Raw genomic sequence first — 22,639 nt, 5'->3', positions numbered from 1 at the left:
AACAAGTACACACTATGGAAGGATATACTTTGTTCATATCCCATGTCTGATGTTTACAACCACTTTAAGATGACTGTCTCATCAACATGGGGACAGGGTGCTTTGGGGTGGTGGGGCCGCAGGGCGCCCCCCTGCCTCGAAGCACTCACCCCCCCATGTTAAGGGCATGCAACCTGGTACGGCTCAGAAGGGGGGGGCACTCGCTCGCCCCCACCCCTTTTCCTGACCGGCGGGCTGCCTGCTCGGATAAGGGTCTGGAGTGGATTTTGGGGGACCCCCACACCGTTTTTTTGGCGTAGGGGTTTCCCCTTTAAATCCGTACCAGACCCAAGGGCCTAGTATGCTCTTGGAGTGGGAACCCATGCCGTTTTTTTATTTAAAATTTGGCGTGGAGTTCCCCCTCAAGATCAGCAAAGCACACCAAAGTCGGATCATGCAAGACGGCGTTCCGACTTTGATCTGACTTCATTGATATTCAAAGGAGTGAAGTAGGATCAAAGTCGGACCAAAGTGGTACAGGGAGCATTTTCAAAGTCAATCCAACATGTGTTGGACCAGTTAAGACGGCTCCCATAGGGAAACATTGATTTTCACACGTCATGCGACATGAGCTCCCAATGTCGGAGCATTTGTCGGACCATGTCAGATGTCAAAAGTCGGATGAAAAGGACAAGGATCCTACTTTGATCCGACTTCAGTGATATTTAATGGGCTGAAGTAGGACCAAAGTCGGACCAAAGTAGTACAGGGAGCATTTTCGAAGTCGGACTGACTTGTATCGGACCAGTAAAGACGGCTCTCATAGGGAAACATTGATTTTCACACGTCATGCAACAGCCTGGGTTCACACTTGTCCGACAAATGCTCTGACATTGGGAGCTCATGTCGTATGATGTGTGAAAATTAATGTTTCCCTATAAGAGTCGTCTTAACTGGTCCAATACAAGTCAGTCCGACTTCAAAAATGCTCCCTGTACTACTTTGGTCCGACTTTGATCCTACTTCATATATCATTGAAGTCGGATCAAAGTAGGATCCTTGTCCTAAACATCCGACATTGTGATTACAGCAGCAGTAAAAAGAATTTATCTCGCACTGGAATTGTTTTGATTGGTCAAAGAACAAGTCAGACTATCACAAAGTCGGATCAAAGTAGTATCTGTTCATGAAAGTTGGATGGATGTAGGACAAATGTAGGACTGATGTCGCAGAGCAAAGTAGGATGAAAGTCGGATGACTGTCGTATCAGTGTGAACCCAGCCTTAGTAATTAAAAGTGTATGCCAGGATAAGAAAATAATTTAGTTTGTGCTCTTTCAAGTTGTCAAGCCTTGTGGGATTTCAAGCAGAGGTGTGAAGATCATCAATGTATGGAGTCTGCCATAGCTGACCTCTCCTTCTAAAAATACAAATACAAATGCCCCTGTAGACGTCCTATTGGATCGAAACGAGTCGGACCATGCATTTTGCTCCCCACATTGCTTTTAATACTTATGAATTGTGATCACCTTTTTTTATATTTTATTATGTATATTGTTTTTGTCATTAAAACTTCCTTATGACCTACACCATTGGAGCCCCCATTTTTTTTCTTCTCTTTACATGCATTTGTGGAAGATAAGGTTTTTTTGAGCCCTCTCCAGTTGGTTTTCAGTTCCCATTCCAGCGTTCTCACTTACCTGAACCAGATCGTGTTTGGATGCTTGGAGGATCTTTTATGATTGCCATACCCACGGTTTACTAGGATCTTCAGTATTGGAGTAGTCGGTGGCCGATGAACATCTGGTCTTCCTGCCCTTTCCTGGGTTGACGACATCTGACTGCCTAGGGGGTAGACTCCATTTCCTTCTGGACTTCCGGTGACATCACTGTGCGACATTCCAACCTCGATCGACTGTCGTACGACATTTGGGTCCAACGGTTGCGGGTCCAGGCTTCCCCCATCAAATAGGGCATGCCCCTTGGGGACCCCCAAGGTTTTACTGAGATCGATTTACTTCCATCAAGAGTTTCCGGTTAAGGATTATCAGGCTTTATCAAGGTTTACGCGTGGTTTACCACCCAGTCATTGGACAAGTCGAGTGGATCCTGTTCGGGGATAATCCATGCTTTCACGGTCTGCGGTCGCTGACAGGCAGATCCTCTGGATCCGGTAAGAGTATTTCACCTATCTTATATAGCCGGGAGGAATGTCCTGTCCATGACGATTGATGTGGCCATATGTTTCTCATCCTTTCATATATTCACTGATGGACTGTTGTTTTTTCCTTTTTTTAACATTTATGTGTTAAATAATCACTTGCTGTTTAGTCACTTCAGGTGACCTTCAAAAGTTTTTTTCACTATTTGCGCTACATATTTTTTCCTTATTACCATGCTAATTTGAAAACATCAGGACTTTTTTTCACTTACTCGAAAACCTGCCTATATTCGGGAAAAAAAGCATTCCATGTTGCTAAGATCAACCCTTATTTAGCCGCAAGAAATTACAACTTCCTTCACTAAAACAGAAGCAGCTGAGAGTTATTTGACTGAGTCATGCCTGTGCTCAGGAACAAGAGATGTGCCCCTGGAGTCAACCGCACTTCTCAATTCCAAAATACAACACTGGTATTTAGTCATGGCTTGCTGATTAATTGTTTTCATTATAACACAAGAAAAATATCAAGTATAAACCAACATTACATACTAGCTGACAGTGTAGTTAGTTATTAGGCGAGTCATTGATCCTTATAAAGAGATCAATTCAATCTTCTCCCTGCAAAAGAAGAGGCATTATATTGATCTCTCCTGTGGCCTACATCTCAGACCTTCTTTTGGTTCCAGCACCAGGGATGAGCTTCGTATTCGAGTCAAACTCATGTTCGACTCGAACATCGTATGTTCGATCGTTCGTCGAAATACCAACAAAACGGGTCATTCGTGCCAAATTTGAGTTAAGTTTCACAGACCATAATTCGCTGCGGCATCGCTGGCTGATGATTGGTCAAGCGTGCACTATGACCCGCATGCTTGGCCAATCACAGCTTGCAAAAAACGGAGAGCCATAATTGGCCAAAGCCAAGGGTCCCCGTTCTGTCACTGTGGGGAACAACATCAAGTCCACCCCACCCGCTGATTGGCTCCCCCGCTGGCCAGTGGGCGTGCGCGTGCATGCGCCCACAAATTACAGTTTCTGAGCCGACATACAATGACGGCCATTTACGGGAACAAGCTGACATGCCGTAGTACAATGACGGCAGCTGGTTGGCACGTAGTTAAACGAAGGATATCTTTCAATTTGTGAATGAACAGGAAGCCGCTCAGCACAGAGCTCTACCTATTCATTCACTGTCCAGTGCAGCTGAGGCTGCAGAGAAATAGACTGGGGAATCTCTGTCCTCACTCCTTTTCTCTGTCTCAAAAGTGGGACATCAGGGGTCTGTTTAGATATGTTACCAAAACCGCCCAACGGGGGAAATAGCCAACAAATCCTATGAGAGCTGATTCAAATATCAAATACAGTGAAACCTTGGATTACTGGCATAATCCGTTCCAGGAGAATTCTCGTTATCCAAAGCACTCGCAAATCAAAGCGAGTTTCCCCATAGAAGTCAATGGAAACGAAAATAATTTGTTCCACATTGACTTCAATGGCATGCAATACCGCATGTGGCCAGAGGTGGGGGCGCCAGAGAGCCTCGGAAACAGTCGGCTGAACTCAGAAAACCTTGTAAAGGCTCGGGAACGGATTATTTCTGAGTTTTTTCAAGCATTTCCGAACGGCTTTGATCGGCTCGGCTTCAGTCCCCCCCCCAACTCAGGCCAAACACGGTACTGCACACGCTTGAATCCTGCTAATTTTGCGAGACAACACACGCAAACCGAGTCAGAATTAAAATTAAAAAAAAAACACATGCTCATATTGTGAAACGCTCGTTAACTGCGTTATTCGCAATCCACAATTTCACTGTAATTGATTTTTAAGCTGTAAATGGCTATGTGGACGGATGGTTTTAAACAAAGATATTGAAGAACCCGCAAAACATCACGATAAGGGTCAGTCATGATTGAATAAATGAATGACACATACCTGTGGACACAAACTGTCAATCTGAGTGGCTGCCATTCGGACCAATTTCACACCGTCTTCGTTATTGGAAATTGAGCAAGCCAGGTTGGCGACCTGAAGAAACAGAACAGGACAGAGGAATTAATAAAAGGCTTGATTTTGTCATTTTAATTTGTCATTATTAAACAAGGTCACATTTACAGTCCCCGTGAGCACAGAAAAGGGAATAACAAAGGCGATGTAACAGGCCATAAGTCTATTTTTTGTTTCAAGTAAAGCTTTATACATGTTGACATGATGCAGCAATTTTCTGATCATTGTATATTTGAGGTGAAACCAATGTTCGCCAAAATTACAACACAAAAAAAGAAAGAATATTGATCTAGCTTCAAGATATTGCCATACAAAGAAATGTGGAATCTATAGGTTGACAATTATCTCACAATGGTCCAGAACAGCCTTTCCCAACCAGACATAGGTAACCAGAGATAGGTGGAACCCTAATGTTGCTTCACGGAATGTTAGAAATTCTTCAAACAGTCTCTTACAGTGGCTCACCTACATCACGATGCTTACTTGTCACGTGTCCCAGAAGATCGCCTGGAGGGAGCGGCCGCCTAGGGGTAGAGGAGGAGTCGCCTAGGCGGCCTGAAGACTGAAAGAGGAAGTGGGACAGGAAGTCCCTCTCTAAAGTACCCACTCCCCCCCCAAAAAGAAATAACATGCCAAATGTGACATGTAAGTGGGTGAGGAGTACTTAAAGCGGAAGTTCCACTTTTGGATGGAACTCCGCTTTAAAGAAGCCATTTCTCCACTGATCACCAATCTAAGGGACCACTTCTCCATAGACCACCAATGTAAGAAGCCACTGTTCCCTTGGCTAACACTGTAGGAGGGACACTTTTCTCTGACGGCCAATGTAAATTTTACCTTCTGTATTTCTTTTCAGACCATTAAAGTGAATGCACGAGCAAATAAAAATGTACCCAGCACACCACTGCAATAAATGCAAAATCCATCATGTTTTGTTGCATTAATACGAAGGTAAGTACATACAAATACCCGTTGATCTGCCAGAAATCTAGTGAGCTCACTTTTTGAACTGACAATGCTGCCTTTGTTGAATTGAACTCCCAACCATCCCTGTCCAGTGTTCTACCTGGTGACTACAGAAACACCCCCTAAGGCAATAGAGACAAAGAGAGTGTAAAGAAGAACTAGGCAGGGCTAGGAACATTGTTTGAGATTTTAGTACAGTTATGCCGCGTACATACGATCATTTTTCGGGATGAAAAAAAGACGTTTAAAAAAAAATGTCATTTAAAATGATCGTGTGTGGGCTTCACATCATTTTTCATGTTCTGAAAAACGACAAACAATTTTTTACGAAAATGCTGCATTTTTTAACAACGTTTTAACCACTTAACCCCCGGACCATATTGCTGATCAAACACCAGAGCACCTTTTGCTATTCGGAACTGATCCGCAGATAAATCCCAGCGGACAGATCCGGTCGTGTGTACGGGGCCTAAGGTTCCCCCAGAGGCTCGAGCAATGAGCAAATTTCTGCCTCTTGGATAATTAACAACTAACAATATCTATCTTTAAAACTCTCTGTGGGGGGGGGGGGGGGGGTAGATTGTCACTTGCCACGTCACCTGCTACCAGATAACAAATGGAAAAAGAAAATATGGACAGCCGCACTCCAAAAAACCTTGATGGTTTATTTAACCACTTAAGCCCCGGACCTTTAGGCAGGTAAAGGACCTGGCCAGTTTTTGCGATTTGGCACTACGTCGCTTTAACTGACAATTGCGCGGTCGTGCGACGTGGCTCCCAAACAAAATTGGCTTTCTTTTTTTCCCCACAAATAGAGCTTTCTTTTGGTGGTATTTGATCACCTCTGCGTTTTTTCGTTTTTGCGCTATAAACAAAAATAGAGCGACAATTTTGAAAAAAATTAATATTTTTTTACTTTTTTCTATAATAAACATCGTAAAAAAAAAATGTCAATAAGCGTTTATTGATTGGTTTGCGTAAAAGTTATAGCGTTTACAAAATAGGGGGATATTTTTTGGGATTTTTCTATTAATATTTTTTTTGTACTAGTAATGGCGGCGATCAGCGTTTTTTTTTGGGACCATTGGCATTTTTATAGCGATCAGTGCTATAAAAATGCATTGGATTACTATAAAAATGCCACTTGCAGTGAAGGGGTTAACACTAGGTGGCGGGGAAGGGGTTAAGTATGTTCCCTGGGTGTGTTCTAACTGTAGGGGGGTGGCCTCACTAGGGGAAATTACATTGTATGAACAGAAGATCAGCATTTCTCTACCTGACAGGACCGGGAGCTGTGTGTTTACACACACAGCTCCTGGTCCTCGCTCTGTAATGAGCGATCGCGTGTGCCCGGCGGCGATCGCGCGGAAGTGGGGGGCGCGCACGTGCCCCTAGTGGCCTGCGCGAGAGCCGACGCTATACCACGTGCTCTCGCGCAGGGGAGCCGACCTGCCGCCGTAAAACGACGGCGGCTGGTCGGCAACCAGTTAAACAATGTAGTTTTTCGGGTTGAAAAAAATTATCGTGTGTGGGCTAAAACGACGTTAAAAACCTGCTCATGCTCAGAAGCAAGTTATGAGACGGGAGCGCTCGTTCTGGTAAAACTACCATTCATAATGGAGTAAGCACATTCATCACGCTGTAACAGACAGAAAAGTGCAAATCGTCTTTTACTAACAGGAAATCAGCTAAAGCCGCCCCAAGGGTGGCGCCATCTGCATGGAACTTCCCCTTTATAGTGCCGTCGTACGTGTTGTACGTCACCACGCTTTGCTAGAGCATTTTTTTAAAACGATCGTGTGTGGGCAACGTCGTTTTAATGATGAAGTTGGAAAAAACAACGTTTTTTCTACATGCTGAAAAACGTCGTTTTTTTTCATGCTGAAAAATGATCGTGTGTACACGGCATAAGAGCCGAGATGTCAATTCAAAAAATTATTTAGGAGATCATTGAATTTCTGATGGTATCAACAGGTATTTCTCTGCACTTGATATTGTTAGTTTCATTTCATGATTATTTCTGAAAATAATTGTTTCATTGATTAGAAAGCTAGAGTAAAAAAAAAAAGATCCATCTGCTTGTTAAATACATTATTTACCCAACTATGCTTTTAAAATTGTATCCAAATGACAAAGTCTAACATCCATTTAACCAATTTTCCTAGACAGAGGAGGTCTACTAAAGTAGAGGTAAAATGGGGGAGAGATTACAGACAAGAAAAAGAAGAAATAAGAAGGACTGGTTGGATGAATCTGAAGACCCCAGGGATTGGCGTTAAAATTTATAAATGGATAAAAAGGTTAAGTATCAAGTTTGTCTTTAATGAGTTCTTATTCATTTGCATCATAATACTGTATATATATAGAGAGCCCTATAAGGCAAAAAATAGGAAATGGGCTTTTGAAGAATACTTGAATGCTATCCAAGTAGACCAAGTGTTGATGAAATATTCAGAGCTGACATATATAAAAATAAAATGATCCACATAGATTTACAAGGTAACGTGGATAGCTCATGAATTACGTTATACATAAAGCCATAAGCCATACGGTTTACACCTAGCATTCTCAAGATCCTATGGGAATTTTTATCATTGGCTGATGGATTTTGTTAGAGCCGGAAGGAGGTCACCGAGTGCCAAGAATTGCACAGCCACCAGGGTTTTCATGATTGTATCATCTCTGAGAGAACATCTCAGTTTAGGTAGATGGTGACCCTGGATACTGGCTGCCTATATCTCTCTGAAAAGAAAGACTGATAAAAGCATTGTCAGGGAGAGTACTTGGATCTCTGTGATAAGCAATAAAAAAAAAAAAAGAAACACAATAGTCAAGGTACTACAAGTTACTCTCACTTCAGCTCAAGTCCTCATTCAATATATTCAATAGTGCGGACAAAAATGGAGCCCCAAGAGAAAAATAATAAGGTATAGCCTGTTAGCTCCTAGAAACACGGCATTGCTGACTACAAAGGATACAAAGCATGTCTACAGAGTTGAATGTCCAGCACGACTTTCCCAGGTCTATTCAGTGAATGGGTGGATTGTCTTGCTATTACTCTGGGCTTCTTGCAAAATAGGGAAGAATTATTATAATTATTATTTTTACTTTTAATAATTTTTTATTGAATACAATATAGGTAGCAAAGAAAAAAAAACAGACCATAGTACACTTAAACTGTAAATATACCCAATGACAAGGGAGTAAGTATACAAGTCTTCTTTAGAATAAGGTCGGGTTCACTCTAGCAGCGGCCGTGTGTCCCAGAAGGGGGTCCGGTGCTCCCCTGTTCATAGTTTCAGGTGCGAATCAGGTCAGAATTTTTGCCAGAATTTGGACCTGAAACGGAGTTAAAGATGCACAGGACCCTTTTCCAGTGTACCCGTGGCTGCCCCGAAGGTGGACTACGGGAGAGTCAGGACGCCCACTAACACACAGCTCCTTTCTCTATCTGCAACGTAGAGAGCGTCCTGACTCTCCTGTAGCCCAGGGGAGGGGGCGAGCATGACACTCCACACCAGGGAGAAAGCCTTGCATTACTGTGTGGAGTTACAGACAGAAGAACGAGGATTTCTCAGAAGAAATAAGGGCAATTAAAAGCAAAATGGAAGGATGAGGTAAGTGAAGGAGGACTGCACTAAGGTAAAGGAAGCTATTTAGGAAAACATTTATTTACCTTTACAACCCCTTTAAAGGGTTAGTAAAGGAATTTTATTTTTTTGCTTTAAAATAACAAACATGTGATACTTCCCTCCACTGTGCAGTTCGTTTTGCACAGAGTGGCCCCGATCCACGTCTTCTGGGGTCCCTCGGCGGGTGTCCCTGTCCTCTCCGCAATTACTGACCAATGTCATGCGAGAGCTCGCATGGTGGTGGGTAATTGCGGGCGCGCTCCCGTGATACAGCGAGCGGCCATAGCCGCTCACTGTATCACTCGGCCCCGCGCCTCGGCGCGCCGTGTCACTGGATGTGGTTGACAGCAGCGCCAGCCAATGGCTGCGCTGCTCTCAATCTATCCGCTCTAGCCAATCAGTGGCCAGGCTGAGCGGCGAAGAGGATCTCGGGACCGCGCGGGACTTTCGAGTGGTCAGGTAAGTATAACGGGGGTTCGGGGGGGGGGGGGGCAGCAGCATCAGATGTTTTTTCACCTTAATGCATAGATTGAATTAAGGTGACATTTTTTTTTCTTTACAACTCCTTTAAGCCAGTATACCGGTGTCAAATACACTAATGAATGTAATGATTATTATTAAATTTTTTTCATACACACCTTCTGCGATTGTACACACCTCAAAAATACATGGCAACAAGCCAATATCAAAATAGAACAGATAACAGGCAGAAGAATAGAACTGACACCTAAAATGTGTCTCCTTTTCTATCCTATCCCCGACATCCCTATAACCCACACTAGGCTAATACACACATTGCTCACTTCAATACACTGGGCTATAGCTCTCAACTGGCATTCCTCTATTATTATTTTTTTTTTAACCACTTAAGGACCCCCTACCGACGATATACGTCGGCAGAATGGCACATTTACATACATGTACGTGGCTCTTTAAGCCCAGCCGTGGGGTCACGCGCGCTGAGGGCACGTGCACGCGACCTGGTCCGAAGCTCCGTGACCGTGGCCACGGGACTCGCAGACCCAATCGCCGCTGGAGTCCCGCGATCGGTCCCCGGAGCTGAAGAACGGTGAGAGCTGTGTGTAAACAGCTTCCCTGTTCTTCACTGTGGCGCTGACATCGATCGTGTGTTCCCTTTTATAGGGAACCACAATCGATGACGTCACACCTTGATAAGCACTTTTATCAATGGAGGAAGAGAGGCTGTGTCTGTACTATTTTTACTGCTTATTTTCTTAGGATCTGAAGCTTTCAACCTTTACAGCGCTAGAAGTTCAGGGACAGGGAGAGGCCAGGGCATTCTCCAGGCTCCAACTGCCTGTACAATGTGGGACATACAGGTAGGTAGAGTGACTAAAGCTGTAGGGACCTTTTTACAACTTCTGCTTTAGGTCTTCTATCAAATACTTTTGGAATGGAAAAACGGCCAGGAAAAATATCAAATTTTATGTCAAAAAGCAGCACAATTAGAGAACACTGGTGATGGGGAAAGCACTGCATGTCCTTGGCTGCCACTTCTGCAACAAAAGTCTTATTAGTTGTAATGTAACATGTATTCATTCAGATGATTAAAATGTTCCCAACACAAATGCAAAACAAACCCTAAGACTCCAATACCTCGTCTCTAGAGGAAGCGGGAAAGTTTATTGAACCTGATCCTTTTGTATGACAAGTTATACATTTTATAATGATGTAGGTGTCATCTCAGGCGCTGCACAAAGATGATTACAAGAAATTACTTTGAAGAGGAAATTGACATTTTACAGCTGAACTTCAGGTAAATAACTCAATACATAAATAGAATACATATATGAGTGCTGTATAACCTGGTAAAATAGTTTATCTTGTACATTCAGACCTAAGGCCTTGTACTCACGGCAGGACATGTCCGATGAAAACGGTCTGCAGACCGTTTCCATCGGACATGTCTGGCCGGGGACTGCCCGGGGACTTCTGTTCGATGGCTATACACACCATCGAACAGAAGCCCGCGCGTAAACATTACGCGGGGCGTGTCCGCGGTGTCGCCGCGTCGATGACGCGGTGTCGCCGCGACAATGACGCGGCGACGTGGGCGGGCCGCCTTAAATATGCTTCCACGCATGCGTCGAAGTCATTCGACGCATGCGAGGGATGCGGGCGGCAGGACATGTACGGTAGGTCTGTACAGACGACCGTACATGTCCGGGCGGACAGGTTTCCAGCGGACTGTTTTAAAACAAGTCCGGGAAACAGTTGTCCGCTGGAAACCTGTCCGATCCGTCCCAAAATGGTCCGCTCGGGCCAACACACGGCCAAACATGTCTGCTGAAACTGGTCTGCGGACCAGTTTCAGCAGACATGTTTGGTCGTGAGTACGGGGCCTTAGATTTAGACCGGTGTGGGTGGGTTTTGGACTGCAAATCCAGCAAGCTTTTGACATCAGTTTGAGATTAAGTCTGGAATTACTTAGGCCACGATTGGTCCATCCGATGAGAATGGTCTGATGGACCGTTTTCATCGGTCCAAACCGATCGTGTGTGGGCCCCATCGGTTAGTTAACCTTCGGTCAAAAAAATAGGAACTTGCTTTAAAATTTAACCGATGGACGCCTAACTGATAGGTCAAAACCGATCGTTAGTAGGCACGACCATCGGTTAAAAATCCACGCATGCTCAGAATCAAGGCGACGCATGCTTGGAAGCATTGAACTTCGTTTTTTTCAGCACGTCGTTGTGTTTTACGTCACCGCGTTCTGACACGATCGGTTATTTAACCTATGGTGTGTAGGCACATCAGACCATCAGTCAGCTTCATCGGTTAACCGATGAGAACAGTCCTTCGGACCGTTCTCATCGGATGGACTGATCGTGTGTACGAGGCTTTAGAATTGACAAGTGCATTCGACCCGCTCTTAACTTGCTTCAAGCTGTTTTTGTCATCCCAAAAACTTCTGAAACCAGTAGAAGTTGACTAGGGATGAGCTCTGGTTTGGTCCAAACTTGGCTTCAGAAGGAAGCTATCACTGCTGCCCAGCCAACTGCAGACAGGGCAATCCCTGCCACACAGTTGCACATACTAAAAGAGACAGGGATTCTTGTGACATATTTGACATGGCCATATGAGGACAATGATGTCACAAGCAACGCTGTATCCTGGCCTAGGCCAACAAGGCCCAGGCCAAGGGCAGCACTTTGCAGGGGGGCAGCACGGAAAGAGTCCCCACCGGCTTTCGCTACACTGTGTAGCGCCAGTCTTATGGGGCGGACTGGGCTTAGTCCATGGGAAGGCTGTCCACAAGGTTTAGGAGTGTGTCTATGGGAATGTTTGACCATTTTTCCAGAAGTGCATTTGTGAGGTCAGACACTGATGTGGAAGATAAGGCCTGGCTCGCAGTCTCTTTCGAGTTGAGGTCAGGACTCTGTGAAGGCCAGTCAAGATCCTCCACCCCAAACTCGCTCATCCATGTCTTTATGGACCTTGTTTTTGCAGTGGTGCACATCATGTTAGAACAGGAAGGGGCCATCCCCAAACTGTTCCCACAAAGTTGGGAGCATAAAATTGTCTAAAATGTCTTGAAATGCTGATGCCCTAAGAGTTCCCTTGACTGGAACTAAGGGGCCAAGCCCAACCCCTGAAAAACAACCCCACACCATAATCCCTCCTCCACCAAATGATATGGACCAGTGCATAAAGCAAGGTCCATAAAGACATGGATGAGCAAATTTGGGGTGGAGGAACTTGACTGTCCTGACCTCAACCTGAAAGAACAACTTTAGGATGAATTAGTGCGGAGACTGCAAGTTTCGTCCACATTAATGCCTGACCTCACAAATGCACTTCTGGAAAAATGGTCAAACATTCCCTTTTGTTTTTCCGGGGGGGGGGGGGGGGGGCAACAGGAGGAATGTGTATGGAAGAAAGTAAGAATAAGTGAATGGGATTGTGAATGTTTAAACATGTTTTTATGATAAAGAAGCTTATAAATATTGAATAAGGTTCTATATTTTAGATAACGAGGGAACAAATGTATATTGTAATGAATCTTGTATAAATGATACATTTTGTATAAAGAAAAAGATCAATAAAGGGAACTTGAAAACATTCCCATAGACACACTCCTAAACCTTGTGGGCAGCCTTCTTAGAAGAGTTGAAGCTGTTATAGCTGCAAAGGGTGGGCCAACTCAATATTGAACCCTACGGATTAAGACTGGGATGCCATTGAAGTTCATGTGCGTGTAAAGGCAGGTGTCCCAAAAGTTTTGGTAATATAGTATATTATATTATATATAGTGGGCCGGATTCAGAAAGAGATACAACGGCGTATCTCCTGATACGCCGTCGTATCTCTGAGTTCAGCCAGTCGTATCTATGCAACTGATTCAGAGAATCAGTTACGCATAGATATCCATAAGATCCGCCAGGTGTAAGTGTCTTACACCGTCGGATCTTAGGCTGCAATTTCAGGCTGGCGGCTAGGTGGCGCTTCCGTATGTTTTACGCGAGGAATATGCAAATGAGGATTTACGCAGATTCAGAAACGAACGACCGCCCAGCGCTTTTTTTGTTACGTCGTTTGCGTTCGGCTTTTTACGGCGTATAGTTACCCCTGCTATATGAGGCGTAGCAAATGTTAAGTATGGCCGTCATTCCCGCGCCGAGTTTTGAAATTTTCCATCGTTTGCGTAAGTCGTTCGCGAATACGGATGGACGTAATTTACGTTCACGTCGAAAGCATGACGATTTGCTGACGTCATTTGGAGCATGCGCACTGGGATTCAGTCGCGGCCGGCGCATGCGCAGTTCGGACGCACTTGATTTAAATGTTACACGCCCCCCTACCCGCGGAATTTGAATTCCACCGGGGGATTTACGCTACGCCAGCTCAACTTTACAGGCAACTGCTTTGTGAATAAAGCACTTACCTTTTTTTTGGGGGGCTTTTTACATATTTTGATGAAAAACGGATGTTAGCGGATCGGATGGTAAACGGATCATCCGCTAACGTCCGTTTTTCGTCCGTTCCGTTTTTTTGACGGAAGAAAAATAGGGTTTTCTTCCGTCCAAAAAAACGGAACTTAACGCAGACGGATGCTAACGGACGTTAACCCATAGGGAAGCATTGCGGTCCATTAACGGACGTCCAAAAAACGGACGAACGGAACGGACGTGTGAAAGAGCCCTTAAAGTTAGGGTGCGTGTTATACACCTGTGCATGTTATACGCCGATAAATACGGTATATATATATATATATATATATATATATATATATATATATATATATATTTTAGTCAATTAATTACAAAATAAATTATTACTATTCTTTTCATCTGCCAGGAGCTGTTTTAAAATAGATGTTCAATTGGCACGCTTTAATTTCTCATCTCGAAAAAAAAAGCAACACATGATTTATACCTCATGCAAAGATGTCAACTCTCCCTCAAGTACAAGGATATCCCCTCTATAAAAAGAAAGTCAACCTACTAGTAACTGAAACCTCACTGGCAAACGTAGGTTGAAATGGCATCAGGAACACGCTTTGCCATTCACATCTGCATAGGAAAACGAGTGATCCATTTTTAAATAGCATGTTTGAGTATTCATGATGCCCCGCAGCTGAGATACCAGTTGGAGATGATTCATGAATGAGTTGAAATGCCCTCGCCTTTGCAATTTTCTCCTGGTCTCCCCTCGCGGTATTAATCTGTTCCCTTGTCTTGTGTACATCACTGGATAAGCCCCAATCCATCTGCTCTTCTCAGGGTCCATTCCACTTCACGGCAATTTAGGACGTGGCTTGCATGCATCACTGTGTCAAACTTTACCAGAGCAAAAGCCATCCTGGGCTTCGGAGAATCTTTGGGGCATACTCCAAGTCAAGATTCACTCTTAATGTAATTATTTTCAGTTCAGGGGGAAGTAAATGACTTTTACTCTGTTTATTAACAGCCTTTGGAACTGGATGTCAATTTTTTTCCATCAAATTATTCTTTGCTCTTTTATTCTTTGCATTCTCGACATAGCAGGGGACACAGCTTCTGGACACTGGGGGGCAAACGTAGCTGTTGCAGCACAATATATGTCAGATGTGCGCTCAGGTTAAAGCAAAACTCTATTAACCACTTGAGACCTGCGCTATTGACAAAAGACGTCAACAGCGCGGCTCTCAAGTGCCAACTGGACGTCTTTGGACGTCATTTAAAAGCATTACCCGCGCGCGCCACTGGGGGGCGCGCAGCGGGTAAACACTGTCCCGGCGCATCGCTCGGGAGCCGATGCGTGTACCTGGCGGCCGCGATGTCCGCCAGACACACGCGATCGTCGGTAAGACAGCAGGGACGTGGAGCTCTGTGTGTAAACACAGAGCTCCACATGCTGTCAGAGGAGAGGAGACCGATCTGTGCCCCTTGCACATAGGGACACAGCATCGGTCACCTCCCCCAGTCACCCCCCTCCCCCACACAGTTAGAACACACCAAGGATACACATTTAACCCCTTCCTCACCCCCTAGTGTTAACCCCTTCACTGCCAGTCACATTTATACAGTAATTAGTGCATTTTTATAGCACTGATCGCTGTATAAATGTGAATGGCGCCAAATTTGGGTCAAAAGTGTCCGATGTGTCAGCCGTAACGTCGCAGTCCCAATAAAAATCGCAGATCGCTGCCATTACTAGTAAAAAAAAAATAATAAAAAAAAATCACAATTCTGTCCCCTATTTTGTAGGCGCTATAACTTTTGCGCAAACCAGTCTCTATTTGCGATTTTTTTTTTTTTTTTACAAAAATACGTCGAAAAATACGTATCGGCCTTAACTGAGAAAAAATATATATATATATATTTTTTTTTAAATTGGGATATTTATTATAGCAACAAGTAAAAAATATATATATATATTTTTTTTTTAAATTGGGATATTTATTATAGCAACAAGTAAAAAATATATATATTTTTTTTTAAATTGTCGCTCTTTTTTTGTTTATAGCGCAAAAAATAAATACCGCAGAGGTGATCAAATAGCACCAAAATAAAGCTCTATTTGTGGGGAAAAAAGGACGTCAATTTTGTTTGGAAGCCACGTTGCACGATCGCGCAAATGTCAGTTAAAGCGACGCAGTGCCGTAAGCTGAAATTTCGCCTGGGAACGAAGGGGGTTTATGTGCCCAGTAAGCAAGTGGTTAAAAAAATTATAACTCATTAAAAGTTAAAGATTTGTAAACCTGTCCTCATATGTTGCTACTTTGAAGAGTAATACCGTTGTTATGGTACCAGCTAGCTACCATAACCCCAGTATCCTCTTCTTCAGAGAGTGGTCCACTTTCAGATAAAAGTGGTCTCTGTGGTGGATTCGCCGTGAGATCACTTTTATCGCTGGCGGGAAATGGCCCCCCTCGTGCCGCTCCTCTGTGCCCTCCACCGCTTACCGGAGCCATCGGTAGAGGAGGAGGCGATCGCGACCTCTTCTTGGCTTGGCATGGAGACGAGCGAGGGGAAGATGGCCCCACCCATCTCCATATCATTGCAAAGTGGAAGCAACGTCAAAACGTCACTTCCGCCCAATGCTCTTAAAAGGAATTTTTTTTTAAATGACATAAAATTTTATTTGATTTTTTATTATTGCATTTTAGTGTAAATATGAGATCTGAGGTCTTTTTGACCCCAGGTCTCATATTTAAGAGGTCCTGTCATGTTTTTTTTTTCTATTACAAGGGATGTTTACATTAAAGCGGAGGGTCACCCTAATAACATTTACATCTGACTAACTTCCTTATACTTGTAACAAGTACAGTCCGCAATTTTTTTTTTTTTTTTTTTAGGCTGTACGTACCTTGTAATCTATCTCTAGCTTCCGGGTAGTTCTCCCCGCGGGAGTAGGCGTTTCTCTGCCGAGGGGGAATGTCATCTGGGAGGTCGCCCAGATGATTGACGTCCGTTCCGTCCGCAGGCGCCGTATAGAGCCGACTCACAGCTCTGCACGTTCGGCTCCTTTTGGAAAGCTATACGGGGGGCGGGGCCTTATCCGCCGGACGGAACGGACGTCAATCATCTTGGCGACCTCCCAGATGACATTGCCCCTTGGCAGAGAAACGCCTACTCCCGCGGGGAGAACTACCCGGAAGCCGGGATGCAAAGATAGATTACAAGGTACGAACAGCCTAAAAAAATAAATAAATTGCGGACTGTACTTGTTACAAGTATAAGGAAGTTGGTCAGATATAAATGCTATTAGGGGGAACCTCCGCTTTAATAAAAGTGACCCAAAAAGAAAAAATGAAAAGTTAAATCAATAAGATTTTATTTTTAAAGTGCCCCGTCCCGACGAGCTCGCACGCAGAAGCGAATGCATACGTGAGCAGCGCCCGCATATGAAAACGGTGTTCAAACCACACATTCAAGGTATCGCCCCAATCGTTAGAGCGAGAGCAATAATTCTAGCCCTAGACCTCCTCTGTAACTCAAAACATACAACCTGTTGAATTTTTTAAACGTCGCCTATGGAGATTTTTAAGGGTAAAAATTGGTCGCCATTCCACGAGTTGGCGCAACTTTGAAGCGTAACATCTTGGGTATCAATTTACTTGGCGTGACATTATCTTTCACAATTAAAAAAAAGTAATAATTGGGATAACTTTACTGTTGTCTTATTTTTTAATTAAAAAAAGAAATGTTTTTCCAAAAAGCTCTTGACCGTGCGCAAATACGATGTGACTTAAAATATTGCCATTTTTTTCTCTATTGTATTTTTTTTTGGTATGTTACAATAATTGCTCAAATGTCTTTGCACACAAATAACATGGTAGTATACCTCTAATCACAGAGCCACAGTGACCTGGACAATAGGGACTCCTGTCAAAATGAGGAAAAGTTTGGGATAATATAGTTCTTTGCAGATTTCATAAGGAAACAAAGGCTTGGGCTGGCAATGAAAAATATCAAGTGCCAAGAAATAAAAAGATATACAGTATAAATATAAAGCTGAAGCGTAAAAGTCAATGCGGTATTATGGCCCATGCAATGCATGAATGTGATACGTACTTTTGGTTTTTATTCTCTCTAAGATTGTGACCTGAGTGAAGGAGATGCTTCTTAGGCCTTAAAATGGACCATTCATCTTGTTTTCTGTGAGAGGTCGGCCGTAGAATAGGAAATAGCGTAATAGTTCTGTAATAGTTTTATTGCCCTTTTAAGATGCCTATCACACTGATGTGAAATGTGCAATTCCCCTGAAAAAAAGTGTTTTATTTCCTAACAATATGACTATAGGATTTCTCTCCATTCTCTGTGTCCATTCATCACGCCGTATGCTGGCACGCTGAGCTCTAAGGATGTGCTGCTGAGGACCTGTCAGCAACAGACAGCGGTGCAACCATGACTAAGGTATAAAAGATAAGGTTCAGGCCTTCCTTCAAGCTGCCTGGCCACTCCATTACCCACCCCACCAACAAAATAGGACACACTGACACCAACTGGGATTTAATGGCCACAGCAGCCATTTTATTTACCAAAATTATAAATATAAATATCAAATTAATTAATCATATAAATACCAAATATACATAACAACTACCCAGAAAAAGACTGAGGCCCGGATTCTCGTACGAGTTGCGCCTGTGTATCTCCAGATATGCCGTCGTATCTCTGAGTCTGAGCCGTCGTATCTTGGCGCCTGATTCAAAGAATCAGATACGCCAGAATTTGTATAAGATACGACCAGGGTAAGTCTCCTACGCCGTCGTATCTTAACTGCATATTTACTCTGGCCGCTAGGGGCGTGTACGCTGATTTACGCCTAGAAATATGTAAATCAGCTAGATACGCCAATTCACGAACATACGCCCGGCCGACGCAGTACAGATACGCCGTTTACGTTAGGGTTTTCCCGGCGTAAAGTTACCCCTGCTATATGAGGCGTACCAATGTTAAGTATGGACGTCGGGCCAGCGTAAAAATGTTCACGTTTTACGTCGTTTGCGTAAGTCGTTTGCGAATAGGGCTGGGCGTCATTTACGTTCACGTCAAAAAGCATTGGCTTCTTGCGGGTTAATTTGGAGCATGCGCACTGGGATACTTTCACGGACGGCGCAAGCGCCGTTCATAAAAAGCGTCATTTACGTAGGGTCACATTAAATTTACATAACACACGCCCACATCTTCCACATTTGAATTAGCGGGCTTACGCCGGCCTATTTACGATACGCCGCCGCAACTTTGGTTTGAGAAAATGGCACTTGCCTGTCAAAGTTGCGGAGGCGTAACGTAAATAGGATACGTTACGCCCGCACAAAGATGCACGCTTCTACGTGAATCCGGGCCTGAATGTATACTGGAGTCTCAAGTCCCATTGTAGGGTAGGCAAAGTAATAAACGCTGGTAAATAAAGCTAATTAACGCCCCCTAGTAACTTTCTAAACCACCACTGCGCACAGGATAAACTTGATTACCTACAGCTGCTACTTAAATAGAAATGTATATAGTGAATCTTTAGTGAAAAAAAATCGTAGCGCTCTGTTTCATAAAACAGTACTAGTAAAGTAATTTTATTAAAATAACATAAATAAACACATAAAAATTAGCACATAAAAATTAACAAGTGAAAGTGAATTAATAGTGCATGTTAATGATCCATAAACATATAAAGGATATATAACTATAAGCAGTAGGTCTGGGAGAAGGCATGTGGGGAGGTGCATTGTGGTGTGGCAGCAGTAAACACTCATGCCTGGTTCACGTAACCGGGATTCCCGACGGGAAAAGGTCCTTCGGAATCCAAAGGGGAAAACCGAGAACCTGCTCTCTACTTTTCCCCCGTACAGACGATCGGTTTTCCCGTCGGGAAAACTCTGATGAGAGCTTTTCCTCTGGAATCCCGACCATGTTTATGCTCCATCAGAGTTTTTCACCACAGGAAAACTGCCAAAAATTTCCGGTTTCTGCTACACACAGCCGGGTTTTCTGACGGGAAAAAGTCAGTCGGGAATCCCGGCAGGAAAAAAGAGAGCTGGTTCTCTTTTTTTTGTCCGGCGGGTTTGGCAGTTTTCCCATCGGAAAAACTGCAAGGGAACATGCACACGGCCGGGATTCCCGGCCAAAAGCTCTCCTCGCAGTTTTCCCGTTGGAAAACCCGGTTGTGTGTAAGGGCAATCAGAGTCCAGTTCTGGTAACAGAACAGTCAAAGTTTACTAAAACTACCTGGCTAGAAGACAACTCGACTGGGTTTGGGAACAGTGTGGCATAATCTGAAATTCTTTAAAGGAAGAGTATTCTAAGCCAGACTTCCCAAATTGACAAAGCAAATGTACAGCAGACATTATAGAGCTCCTGTCTTTACTTTGCAATGGATGCCTGTAGACAGGTGCAGTCTGCTTTCCCCACTGCGGGTGGCTCCCAAAACCACAGCAGCACTGCAGAGGGAGTGGAAGTCAAGACGAACATGGTTTCTCTATGGTTTCCTGGGTCACTAGGGCAGCTAATGGACTCTCAGAGTGCTGCAGTAAAGAGTATAACAAAAGGTCTCAGGTGCACCAACAGCATCTGTTTCGGGGGGCAGAATGCGGCCTGGCCGGTCAATACCCAATTGTTGAGGCTTCCAGGAAGTCTGGCATGTCCCTGCTATTTCCCTACTCGTCTGGAACCTCTCCCTGCTGCTAAATACTGTCCCTGACAGAGTGGCGACATGCACATCCAGCCCGGGAGTCAGGGTCTTAAACAGACTCTGCCTGACCCAAGATGACCACCAGAATCACATGGGGTGCCAGCATACCTCCCAACTTTTCAACTTCAGAATGAGGGACAAATGGGCATACCCCCCAAATGAAGTTGTTGAGCGGGGGGGGGAAACCGTGGATCAGAGTTGTTGAGCGGGGGGGGGCGCGGATCGAAGTTGTTCAGCGGGGGGGGGGGGTCCGCGGATCGAAGTTGTTCAGCGGGGGGGGGGGGGTCCGCGAATCGAAGTTGTTCAGCGGGGGGGGTTCCGGATCAAAGTTGTGGAGCGGGAGCGGGGGGGGGGGGCTGCGGACCAAAGTTGTTGAGCGGGGGGGGGGTTCGCGGATCGAAGTTGTTGAGCAAGGGGGGGCGGATCGAAGTTGTTGAGGGGGGGGGTCCACAGATCAGAGTTGGGACATATACGGGACGGTTGGGACATATGGGTGCCAGTATCCAATCCATTAGCTGCCCTAGGCATCCATTGCAAAGTAAAGACAGAAACTCAATAATGCCCGCTGTACATTTGCTTGTCACTTTGGGAAGTTCTGGCTTACAATACTCTTCCTTATACCACACTGTTCCCAAACACAAAAGCACCAAAGCTATCCATTTGAATGTATATGTTAATAAGCAGATGATGCTCGTAGATGATATAAGATGAAGTTTACACAAGGGATCTATTTGTTATAGCTATCTGCTATTTCAAATCTATCCATCTTTTAGTATTAGCTTTCCTAAAGCTATAAAATTTATTTACAAACTAGTGATGCTGGTATATTGCTCACACGTGAGAGATAGCATCAAGATCAGTGAGGCATTTATGCTGCTAAACTCTTGGGAATAAAAGCTGAAGCTATAATACTCTGCTTGAGATCCTACTCACTAAACTCCAGATAAAGTGATGGCAATGAAAGCCATGTCCTGCAGGATGTACAACTTTTATGTACTAAATAGAAACTATAGGTGGTTTTGTGTCAATTTCTATTATATTTTTCATCAGTTTTTTGGTTGTTTTTTCTTGGTTTTACAAATAAACATTTAAAAATAGCAAATGATTCCTTATTAACAGAAGCAGCACAACATATGAGCATGCTGAACTTCTATTCCTCCTTGTCTTTTCCAATAGAGATACAGGGAAGTCACCTATCGGGTAGGGCATCTTACCCAGGGCTCAAGTCCTGCGGGAACGCGTGGGAACGGAGTTCCTGCACTTTTTTCACAGCAGGAACGCAGTTCCCTTTGCAGGACTGGAGCAGCCGAGCCGCCGAGCCAATCCTTCACTAAGCGGCGATTCCCAGCTCGAGTCACTGTCAGGGGCAGGCGAACTGGCCGGTTCCTGTATATGGATTCATCAGGTAGTGTGCGGGTATTCCGTCACTTCCTCGATGCCGCAACGTCTCCTGGGGGCTTTTGTCATTGTTCCCAGGAGACATTGTGGAGGTCTGCCGCGAGTTATCGCAGGATTTAGAAAGAACTTGCTTCCGCTTTCTAAATCCTGCGATAACTCGCGTCAGACCTCCGCAATGTCTCCTGGGAACAATGACAAAAGCTCCCAGGAGACATTGCGGCATCGAGGAAGTGACGGAATACCCACACACTACCCGATGAATCCATATACAGGAAGCGGACTGTAACATAAAGGATCACTAAGCTACAGTGGATCGAAAAATGTTGTAATTATGCATATAAGGGTATCTTTTTTTTTTTTTTTTTTTTTTGGGGGTCCTGGGTGGGAGTTCTCACACTTTTTTCCCCGGGACTTGACCCCTGATCTTACCTCCATGCATGGGCATATCATAAGGGGTTGCAGGGGTCACAATCGCAACCCTGCTCCTAGCTCCAGGGGACCCATGCAGCCTCCCTGTTATATTATGATATCCTCCACAAAGTCCAGCTCCGATCTGCCCTAGGGCCCCACAGCCATTCTCCATTACTGGGCTTCCACTTTACCTTTCACAGTCCGCATCCCTCTATTCTCATTGGTTGGGGAGAAGCTGTGAGTCATTTCCTGAATGGAGAGGAGCATGGGGTGAGAACAGCCCAGGGTGAGGAAGCATCTGTGCTGTGTTCTGGCAACATGGAATGGTAACCAAGCTCAGCGAGGCAAGAGGAGGAGAGTGCCATTCTGTAGCCTCGATGGGACCAATAGCACTGGTGATGTAAGACACCGCTCAGTGTCTCCTAGTCACTAGCATGGACTCTTTGTACCCC

The 22,639-nt window shown here is 44.4% G+C and overlaps 1 protein-coding gene across 2 annotated transcripts in view; it reads right to left on the bottom strand.

Moving 5' to 3' along the window:
* The window catches only part of CTNNA2 (catenin alpha 2), an 832,954-nt gene that overhangs the window by 312,350 nt on the left and 497,965 nt on the right, over positions 1-22,639 (bottom strand). For both annotated transcript variants that reach the window (XM_040335493.1, XM_040335494.1), the window contains exon 3: positions 4,072-4,164. In XM_040335493.1, coding sequence (XP_040191427.1) covers positions 4,072-4,164 — 93 coding nt within the window. The remainder of the gene's footprint in view (positions 1-4,071; positions 4,165-22,639) is intronic.

The sequence above is a fragment of the Rana temporaria genome, chromosome 1 (genome assembly GCF_905171775.1).
Source record: "Rana temporaria chromosome 1, aRanTem1.1, whole genome shotgun sequence".
In the NCBI taxonomy this organism is placed as follows: Eukaryota; Metazoa; Chordata; class Amphibia; order Anura; family Ranidae; genus Rana; species Rana temporaria.
Note: the sequence above shows the minus strand (reverse complement) of the source record. Positions and strands in the feature narration are given on the sequence as shown.